Raw genomic sequence first — 11,706 nt, 5'->3', positions numbered from 1 at the left:
AGAAGCGTAAATTTTGCTTATTTACGTACCCGCTAAGATGGAAATGGGCCTCATCACTCATGATTATTTTTGATGAAATATCATCTTCGATTATTGGTCAAATAAATAGTCAGCAATATTCCGCGTTCTGGAGCAGTGTAGCGTAACATTGTTTATTAACGTGTATTTCGCATGTGTTTACTACACAAATGTCAAAACAGAACTGACATTAGGGGCCAATCGCAAAATTTATAGCATTTTTTGATAGGAGGATAACTTTTGCGCCACCTTGTATAAAAAGGGGCAAAAGGTAAAAGGAAATTTTATTTCCCGCCCCAATTGTTGAGCTGGATCCGTGTAGCGCCAGGACATTCACGACAGGTACTTTATTCTAACTTTTTTAAAGACTTGTTGGAAATAAGATTTTAAAAATGGAAGAGATTATTCCCCATATCAATGTTTTCAATATAATTCGGAATTAAAGGTCATGCAAACAGGACAGGGGTACCTTAGGATTTGTACCCTTTTAAATGTACCACAACGAAATCAAAATTGTTCCAACTTAATCATGACAAAAATTAAAATTAAAAAAAAAAAAAAATCTACAAATACACAACAAACATCTTGTTATAGATGGAAGGCATGTGCGCTGTCGATAGCTCGACTGCTGCTGCTGCTGTGTTGTTGCTGCCGCTTCTGAGTTTACACTCTGCCCCGTTTCATGAGTACTTAAAAGACCCCAATCGTACAGTCATGCTGGCGGCATTAAGGCACTCAACCACACAACACAACAAATAAAACGAATCAAAAAAAAAATGAAAAAACACATAAAAAACAAACTGAAATAATCAAGTACGGCAGTTAGGCAGCCAGCCAGTCATACAGCCAACAACAACAACATCATGCATGTTTGTATACACAGCAACAACAACAATAGCAGCAATAACACAACAATCCGGCAATCTAACCATTCAACCATCCAACAAGCCAGTCGTGAGAAATCGACTACAGAATAGTTTCCCACGGTATAACAATCACAACTTAAGTCGACTCGTTCGTTTAACGTTGTTGTTGTTGTAGTTGTGGCAGTTATTGTTGATTTTCTTTATGTTGTTGTATTCACTGTGTACTTTGTTATGCGGAGTGTTGTGTGCTGAACTAAAAATTAACAAAAAAAAAAAAAAACACAAAAACACAACAAATGTACAACAACAACATTGAGAAATATTCTCTGCGTGCGGGCATAAGGGGGATGACGTAAAATGTTCACACAGTCCATGTTGAGACCATAGGTACGAATGCAGCGGATATAAGCAAACGCTATCTCGTTTGCTCTTGAGGCATTTTCAAGCATTCACATCGTTGTTGTTGTCGATCGCACACTCCATACTCTGGCTGGGTTGAGGAGGCATTTATAAAAGGCAAGAGCTCAGAGCACCGTTGAATCATTTTAAACTTAAACGTCAAACAGTAAACAACGCAACTTTACGTTGGTCTCTACTGATTCTTAAAAAATAAAAAAAACATTCTACCACAAAACAAGAGGATTTACTTACATACTACACAACAACATCATTCCCCCCGCCACCATATCTAGTGGATAACAACAAAAACTCAACATTTTGGATTAAGTCACCGAGAAATGGTATTAGAGATGGAAATGTCAAAAACATATCAATACCGTAAGGTCATGAAACCCATGTTGGAGCGCAAACGTCGTGCTCGCATCAACAAGTGTCTGGATGAGTTGAAAGACATCATGGTCGAGTGTTTGACCCAGGAGGGTGAACATATTACTCGCTTGGAAAAGGCTGATATTTTGGAGTTGACCGTGGAGCATATGAAGAAATTGAGAGCCCAAAAGCAGTTAAGATTAAATGGCAATCCCGAGTCCAAGCTGACCATAGCAGAAAGCTTCCGTGCTGGTTACATTCATGCCGCCAATGAAGTCTCCAAAACTCTGGCTACAGTTCCCGGAGTAAGTGTCGATTTGGGCACACAACTAATGAGCCATTTGGGTCATCGTCTCAACTATTTGCAAGTCATTGTACCCACCGCCGTAACACCTATGGGTGTCTCGCAAGCCACTTCAACACATTTTGCAGCCATGCCTCAACAAACTCATTTGGGCTCCTCGTCCATGTGCAGTTCTCCAGAACCTTCGATCATTACACCACCACCCTCAGAATGTGGCAGCAGTGATAGCGGCAGTTGCAGTCCCACACCCAGTGAATCAGCTTCCATGTGGCGTCCTTGGTGATAGACTACTCTGGCTAACTAAATCATAAGGTGTCTTAAGAAAACACCTGTGGTGTGTATTTGAATATGAACGGAAGATTTTATTCAATCATTTGACAATGATTTGGATTTTTTGAACGGCTGAAACCGGAACTAAAGGCTGCAATGTAAAAAGATCGGACAATCAGTCTAGCTTTGCTGTAGCAACTGCATAAGTTGCTGCAATTTGAAAGTGTGCAACAGATAACACTATTATTTATAAAAAAAAATCAATAAATTGAAAAAAGAACAAATAAATAAAAAAATTAAACAACAAAAATTTCTAAATTTTTTCATTATTTTTAAAAGTTTTAAGTAGGTTTTGATTTCAGGATTACTAAAAAATATTAAGCCAAATTTAAGGTCTTAAATCATGATGCAGATTCCTTTTGATTTGTAGTCAAATCATTGTTAGATTTTATAGTTCAGTTTGCTAAAGTTGTGTCAACCAATTAAGTGGTCAATTATGGATGGCCACCGAACTACAGTTGCGTTTGCCAGAGGACAACCACAAATTTCTGGTTGCCAATTTGGCAACAGAAATGATAGCTGCCAGTTGCCATCTGTAATACCATTTAGGCAATGAAAGTTCGGTTGCCATCCATAATCGACCCATAATTGATACTCTTAGAAGTTTTGTAATTTTTTGAGGTCAGGAACCGAATTATCCTGTTCGTGATCATGTAAAATAATTTTCTTATTTGAGACTATTGCATTCGATATGGAGCAAACAATCTAGTACTTTTATAAGTTGGCTATTTTCCGATAGGAAATTTCAATTCGAACACGAATTATTTTGACACTTGGTCTAACTCTGAAAATTTCATTCAAATATCTCTGAAGTTTGGAAGGGGATTGCACTTGTATCAGTTTCTGCAGTAAAATTGTCTTTAAAAATTAATTTTCGCAATTAGTTAAAACGAAATCGTAATCTATACAGAATTATCTTTCGAAATCGATATGGATGCGAAAAACGTTCGAGTTATTAAGAATTCTCTCCAACATTATGTGTCCCACAGCACTTTTAAAGGATAATTTCACTCTTTTTTTTTTGGAAATTCTCTAATTCAGGACTAACTTTTATGGATCTTACAAATATAGGAATATTTGTAAGATCCATAAAAGTTTTGACATGGAATTTTGGTACATCTAGAACAACATTAACCCATTTATATCCGCTGCCAAAAAAAGTTATTTTTTTATATACCATTTGCCAACCTCCATTTACAACATTTTCAAATCTCATTTTTAACCCTCTAACCGGCCAATTTTATTTCGAGGTAAAATAATATACCAGGTTATTGTTTGAAAAAAAAGGAATACGTTGGAATAAAAACAAACAAAAGACAAGTGCACGTTCTTGTTTATCACAATAAGTAAATTGTTTGTCCTTTACTCATATTTACCGTTATAACGGGAAAAATAACCAAATAAAGCAGCATAACATACATTTAACATACCCGCCTAAAAGCAGCCTTGCCGGTTAGAGGGTTAAAATTATCATAAAAGAATTCGAAAATTTTAAGAATTACTTTTAAGGATATACAGGGTTTTCCAACAAGAGGTGTAATTTTGGTATTCAAAGAAAAATTACATTTTTTGAGATAAATGATCGGATGTCTATTTCATAATAAAGAGGAAGGTATGCCGTTAATAATGAAAAACAGCATCAGACATTATTGATGAGTTATTATAAGCACATAAAAACACAGCATTTTAGAAAAAAAAGGTTAAAAATTTTTTTTTTAACCCTTTAAGCGCATTATTGTTTTTTGGAAAAAAAACCGCACTTTAGAAAAAAAAAGTTTAAAAAAAAATTTTTTTTAACCCGTTAAATGCATTATTGTATATTGGAAAAAAAGACCTTAGCTCACAATTTATGCTATAACTTTGGAATGGAAAGCGATAAATTAATGAATAAAATTGGAAATTAAAGCATACTTCATGTGCTACTAAACAAATAAAATTATAAATTTATTATATGTATTTATATTAGTATAAATTTAATTTAAAATCCAATTTTTGTTTTACACAAAATTTTATAAATGTACAATTTTTTTTAAAAAAGTCACAAAAGAGAATATTATAATTTTTTCGTAATGAATAATCATAAATACTTAAAAACACAGCATTTAAAATAAAAAAAATTTTAACCCGTTAAACGCATTATTGTTTTTTTGGAAAAAAAGACCTTAGTTCACAATTTATGCTGTAACTTTGGAATGGAAAGCGATAAATTAATGAATTAAATTGGAAATAAAAGCATACTTAATATGCTATTAAAAAATTCAAAACATAAATTTATTATATGTATTTACATTAGCATAAATTTAATTTAAAATCTAATTTTTGTTTTTCACAAAATTTTATAAATGTACAAATTTTTTTTAAAAAAAGCCACAAAAGACAATATTATAAATTTTTGTAATGAACAATCATAAATACATAAAAACACAACTTTAAAAAAAATGTAAGAAAAAAATGTTTTAACCTATTTTGTATCAGAATATGTTGTTTAGCAAGAGGAGTTCTTTCACTATAACGATTTTTTTTCTGTATATAGAAGCTGAAAGTTCATATTTTAAGAGCATTTAATGGAATTTACCCGATCTCGCCCTGATTTTTTTTAAACTCAATCTATATATCGAAAAAACCCCAGTAATGGAGAACTTTAAAAAAATCTTAAAAAATATTTTCAAAACATTTATCTAAACAAAAATTATTTTTTTATGTTCTCAAATACCTGCAGTTGATGGTTCCATTTTAATATTTCTACTTTTAACAGATTTAACAAAAAATATAAGCTCTCGAAATATCACAATTTTCAATTTTAACCACAGCACGCAAAATTTGTAAAAATTATTTGACTTTGACCGCTCACTGCCAATAAAGTAAGTTACTCACAACTGTAATTTTAGCAGTTTGTGATGTATTATTTAATGCACTTTAACCCAATACCAAACATGACTGAAACAGATAAAGTTCAGCTTTTGAATTAATCGCCACTTTTGGTACATTTCAACCCTCTGTGCGACTTTCCAAAAATGCTTTAGTTTTGCGAACTGTGACTGCAAGATTTTCACCATTTTTGTAGTGAATTTTAATAATTTCAATGCGTTGTTGAAGCGTGTATCGTTCCATTTTTAGTAATGGCGTAGTTTCTACTTGTCAAATGTCAAAGAATAAAAGCTTCAAAAGTGACAGCTAACGAAATACCGGGTGATTCAAAATAACACCTCTTGTTGGAAAACCCTTTATAAGAGAATAAAAGCTCCACAAAGTATATATTCTGGATCGTTATAGATAACGGAGTTGATATAGCCATGTCCGTCTGTATGTTGAATTCAACTTTCAGTAGCCCCCAAAATAACTTACATATATCAATATATCCGCTATAGACCCGGTTCGGTTATCACTAAAAATCCAGAAAATCGGCCTACTGAGAAATTCCATGAATATTAAGAAGATCTTGATAATGTTTTCAGGCATAAATCAGGTGTAGGTTGGATTCCATGGATTCGCGAAAAAATGTGTAGTACATGAAGGGCTTAGGTTGGGTTTTAAACTATGGTAAATAATGAACCTTCCGGGGAATGTCACTAAGATCTCATGAACTCATTTTGGTATCCAGCTTTTGCTTTAAATGTATTCTGGAATCAGTATCACTGGTTGTATGCTAGGTATATCCATGTAGTTACTGATAGCAAAACGATCATTACATTGAAAATTGTCCAAGAATGCCGAGTGTATCTAGAGGAGATAGCAAGACCCTTGAATATGGGTCCAGAACATGGAAACATTGACGGAAACAGCAGAATTGATAAACTTGCGAATGCCGGCTTCAACCAAGATTTTAATGAGTTTAATTATAGCTATTGACATTCTTCTCATTTCACATAAATGGATCTAATTTCCAAGGAAAGATAGCTGAGATATAAGCAAAAAACCGGGACAACCTAGATTTTTAGCCTATTTTTGATCTATATCTGGATTACTAAGTCATTAATATAGATAATATGGATATATAATGATAGATATTTCAAATTTCATTGCAACGATGTATAAAGGCCATATAATGGGTCGAAATCGGGAAAAATATTTTTGACCCGAATTTTTTTTCACCAAAAAAATGTTTGTCATATTTTTTTTCACTAATAAATTTAAAATTTTTTTTTTTAAAAATTAAAAAAAATTGGTAGTAAAAATTAAAAAAAAAAAATTTTGAAATTTTTTTTTTTAAGATTTTGTTTGCCTAAAAATATTGAAAATTTTAAAATATAATATAGCTTTTTTACATGTTTATATTTTTCATTAATAATTTAAAAAAAAATTTGGACAAAAAATTTTAAAAAAAAATTTGTAATAAAAATTTTGAATTTTTATTTTGAAATTTTTTTTTTTTTAAATTTTGTTTGCCTAAAAATATTTAAAATTTTTAAATATAATTTGGTGAAGGGCACAGCCGAATATAGCTTTCTTACATGTTTATATTAAAACTTTTAGGTTTTGGTGGGGGTAATATTTCCATTCTTCACCCCCCTGGATCCGCGCCTCACTTAAACTGTATAATTAAATTAATTAAAAGGATTTTGATTATGTTCAGAGAACAACTTACAAATTCTATAAAACCAACATCAACAATTTCAAGCTGGTTTTAAAATAAAATTCCAGCCACGTTTTTTTCAACCTCATAATTTATTCAAAGTTACTCTAATTTATAAACGAAAACAAAATGTAGGCCAAACAACTCAATTAGGGTCAACACTTGTAAATGACAGCGTTTAATTAGACACCATACATTAAATTTAAGTACACTAAACTACAGCACACATAACGACAACATTTATGCAAATCCCACTAAAAATACACAAATCTGTGATACAGGTTTCATTATTGCCCACAAATCCCACCCCAACGATTTATTTACTCGTAATTAAGAGATCACTGACACTTGTCACTCATTCTACTAAGTTTTTAGAAAAGATGACAGTTTTGATTGTATTTTTTTTTATTATTTAAATACGGGTCATTTGATTAGTTAAATCCATCATAATTTTTTTTTTAAATCTAACTATGACACTTCCTGTTGAACTAAGAAGCATTAAGTATTTAAATAGTGATTCATTCATAGTCGTTTTTGTAGTAACAGAGATTAGATTTGCTTGAGTTGTTGGGAGAAATTGTAAATAAAATGTCTGGTTAATCAAGCAGTTTATTTAATATTTAAACAAATTATTTGTTATAATTCGTAGGAAAGTCTAAAATGTTTCTTTGTAAAATTGTATGACTGTTGTGACTCAGCAAAAAGTGATAATCTTAGATGAGGCACCGGGAATATTTGCTTTTTGCTTTTACAATTCAGTTTCATTCATCTATTGGATGCTTGGTTTGGTAAATTAATATTTTCTTATCATCTGGCTGCCTTATTGATAATAAAAAATAAACTTTGAACAATAAATTCTCGTAAATAAAATTTGCACACTCTTTGTTTAGGGTTAATTGTTGTTATGAATACATTGCATTCTAGATCAGAGTATCTTTTTCATCACAACATATTCAATTGATTGATCAATAAAATCCAACCCAAATTGAACCCACGATACTCCAAAGAATCAATAGATTTAGACACCCTACTGTGACCGAAAAGGACCTTTGCTTTCTTCAGCACCCGGACTGCGAACTTAATGAATTTAAATACAAACTCCATATTTTCCTTTAGTGTGAAGTTTTAAATGTTTATTATAATAAAAACAAGTAAGAGAGCTATATTCGGCTGTACCGAATTTATATACCCTTCACCAAATATACTTCAAAATAAAAATTTTAAATATTTTTAGGTAAACAAAATTAAATTTTTTGCAGTTTTTTTTCAGTTTTTTAGAATTTTTTTTTTAAATTAAATTTTTTTTTGTTTAAATTTTAAAATTTTTTTTTAATATTTAGCGAAAAAAATTTTTGGTGAAAAAAAATCGGGTTAAAAAATATTTTTCCGATTTTGACCCATTGTAGGTCCTACTTACTATGGTTTTATATACGTAATTGCAAAGGTCTTTCAAATATCTATCATTAGAAATCCATATTGTCTATATTAATGACTTAGTAATCCAGATATGTATAGGTCAAAAATAGGTTAAAAATGGAGGTTGTCCTGGTTTTTTGCTCATATCTCAGCCATTTGTGGACCGATTTTGCTGATTTTAAATAGCAAACTTCTCAAAAGCATGTCTGACAGAATTATTGAAGATTTGGATCCCAAAGATATCTGGGGTCTGCAGAAAATTGATTTCAACAGACAGATAGACGGACATGGCTTAATCGACTCCGATATCTATAAGGATCCAGAATATATATACTTTATAGTGTCGGAATTGTAAAATGTAGAAATTACAAACGGAATGACAAACTTATATATACCCTTCTCACGAAGGTGAAGGGTTTCATATAAGAAGTCCATGGATATTAAGAACTGTTAACTAAGCTGATCCTGATAATGTTTTCAGGCATAAATTAGGTATAGGTTGGATAGCTATTGTTGTACATAATGGGCTTAGGTTGGGTTGTAATCTGTGGTAAATATCGAACAACGGACACGGTCATATCATCAATGAAGACACACATTTTTTGGTGTGACATAACATCCATGAGACTAAATGCCACAATAGACCTCTGAAGATATTTGCGATCCAGGTTTTATGGCGAAGAAACTGGAAAGGTCAGACTATAACAACTGCCTCCACCTTCCGGGGAATATCATTCAAATATTCGCCGACAGATTTAGATCACATGAAAGTATTGGATGTGTGGTACCTATTTGGAATAGTTGAATGGGATACTGTCCCTCAGGCTATCAAATATAAATGTAGCCGTGGAATCAGTATCACTGGTTGTCAGCTAGGTATATCCATGTAGTTACTGATAGCAAAGCGATCATTAGATCCCTACATTGAAAATTTTCCAAGAATGCCGAGTTTTCTAGAGGAGATAGCGAGATATTCGTTGGTTCCAGGACATGGGAACATTGACGGAAACAGCAGAATTTATGCACTTGCGAAAGCCGGCTTCCGAGCCAAAAGAAATTCTCATCTTTCGATTCCATGAACGAATCAAGCCAATATTGGATACTCTGTTCCAAAGTGAAGCGCAACCCAGAGAATGCATTCCGCATCTATCAAAATAAATAGTTGTCGGACGGGCCATGGTCTGCACTATAAAATGATCGCTTCAAACGAAGCACAGGTTCCCTGTGATGGTATGGTCAGATTTCAGCAGCTCATAATAGGTAGTATCCTCTTGCTTCCACCAAATACAGAGAATTACCTTATCGTCATGGATTCAAACAGTATTTCGGACATACAAAATCGTCTTTCAAGGTCTCTCGGTTTCAATACGTTGGTACCCAATCTCCATGCTTTTGGATGAATCCTGCTGCTCGCAAATGTTTTGAAATTGCTGCTTGAGTAGCTCCCAATGATTTTGCTAGTTCTTGTTGAGGTTTACAACAATCTTCATGGAGTAATGCCTCCAATTCTTGGCCTTCAAACTGTTTTGGCTGGCCTGGGCGATCTTTGTCTTCCGTGTCAAAATCACAATCAAGATGGGAGAAAGACCCAAAGACAATACAAATATGGCCTAATATGGATCTGCATTAGACGGCCTAGATTACATATAAAGAACTTCATAGCAGTCATTACAGTCACACTGGCTTCCAGTTGCATACCATCAAATAATGTGATTCCTTTACAGCGATGAAGAATAAGTCATTTGAAGCCAAATGCTAATAATGTTTGAATGGCTGAAAATTGACGGTAACAAAGAAACATAGGGCGATTGATGCGATAACTACAAAGTATCTCATCAGGATCTATGTTTGGATCCAAGTATACTTTGAGATTATGATATTGAACGCCTCTTGATATATTATGAACAAACTCCCCATTATTTGGCCAAAATAAGGACCATTGCACTTTCATAGCAGCGGAACCTTTCTTTGGAATCGTACGATTCAGGATTACTTCTTGAGAAGAATTGGAATTCTCTCGTCAATATTGTGTTTTGGGCTCTGTTGGGCTGCTATCGTTCAAATTAAGGTGCTTACGGACAATGTTGAGTCGAAACAATCCCGCTCTTACATTGGGATTTCTCTGTATTAAGTTCGTGCAGATCGAAGTGGCTAGGAAAGTCTTAAATGTCTCTAGAGGATGATTTTGATCTCTCACCAGACAGGTGAAGTTGAGGACTCCAAAAAATATCCTATTGATCGCAGAGCATAGATCCTCTCTAATAAATATCTTCACATTCTAATGAAATTAAAATAAAAATGTAAATAGTGCCAGGATATATAGATAATAATTGGTGCTAGATATAAGGTTAAAAAATCATCTGAGGGTGATTCAAAGATCTACAAGGTTGAGATGCATGACATTATGCATAATCAATTTATTAACATTAGGATGGGTCTATTGGTAAGAAGCAAAAAATATATGTAAAATTAAGATTAAATTGTAGGATGTCATTTCTTGATATATTAGTTCTATTGTGACCACAACATATTGATTTGGTTTCCATTTCTCTATTATTTATAATAAGGGTACTCATTTAAACGCTTAAGTTTCCCATTTGTGCAAATGTGCAAAATTTGCGCGACGTGTTTCATGAACTCACCTTTTCAATTTTGTGCAAGTTTATACAGAAAATTTATATTTGATAAAAATGTCAAATAAAAATAAATTCAACAAAAGCTTTTAAAAAAATTTGTTCAAATTGCATGCATTTTAATTTGCAAAATGTTGAATGAAAGTTAAATCTTTGGAACAAATGGTGGTATACATAGTTTGGAAGATTTTGTTTATATTCTATCTGTTGGTTAATGTTTTCAGACACAATGCCATTTAATCCAATCATTCTGTTCCAAAGTTACACAATTTTCACATGCACAAAATTTTTATATTTTTTGATTTTTATTTCTTATAAATAACAAGTAAGAGTGCTATATTCGGCTGTGCCGAATCTTATATACCCTTCACCAAATTATACTTCAAACTTTTAAATATTTTTAGGTAAACAAAATTTAAATTTTTTTTCCATTTTTTTAATTTTTTGGAAAAAAATTTTTTTCGATTGTTATTTTAATTTTTTTTTTTTTAAATTTAAAATTTTTTTTTTTTAAATTTAAAAAAAAAATTTTTGTTCAAATTTTTTTTTAAATTTAAAAAAATTGTTTTTTTAAAATTTTTTTTTAAATTTTAAAAAAAATATTTTTTGTTTTTTAAATTTTTTTTTTTTTTTAAATTCGGGTTAAAATTTTTTTCCCGATTTTGACCCATTGTAGGTCCAACTTAATATGGTCTTATATACGTAGTTGCAAATGTCTTTGAAATATCTATCATTAGATATCCATATTGTCTATATTAATGTCTTAGTAATCCAGATATAGGTAAAAAATAGGTCAAA

The 11,706-nt window shown here is 31.9% G+C and overlaps 1 protein-coding gene across 1 annotated transcript; it reads left to right on the top strand.

The window, feature by feature from the left end:
• Positions 1 to 1,525: 1,525 nt before the first annotated feature.
• On the top strand, positions 1,526 to 2,516 carry E(spl)mbeta-HLH (Enhancer of split mbeta, helix-loop-helix). The gene has a single exon (XM_065515740.1). The coding sequence runs from the start codon at positions 1,622 to 1,624 to the stop codon at positions 2,237 to 2,239; it is 618 nt and encodes a 205-aa protein (XP_065371812.1). The 5' UTR covers positions 1,526 to 1,621; the 3' UTR covers positions 2,240 to 2,516.
• The last annotated feature ends 9,190 nt before the right edge of the window (positions 2,517 to 11,706 follow it).

Source organism: Calliphora vicina, chromosome 1, assembly GCF_958450345.1.
Source record: "Calliphora vicina chromosome 1, idCalVici1.1, whole genome shotgun sequence".
Classification (NCBI taxonomy): domain Eukaryota; kingdom Metazoa; phylum Arthropoda; class Insecta; order Diptera; family Calliphoridae; genus Calliphora; species Calliphora vicina.
Note: the sequence above shows the minus strand (reverse complement) of the source record. Positions and strands in the feature narration are given on the sequence as shown.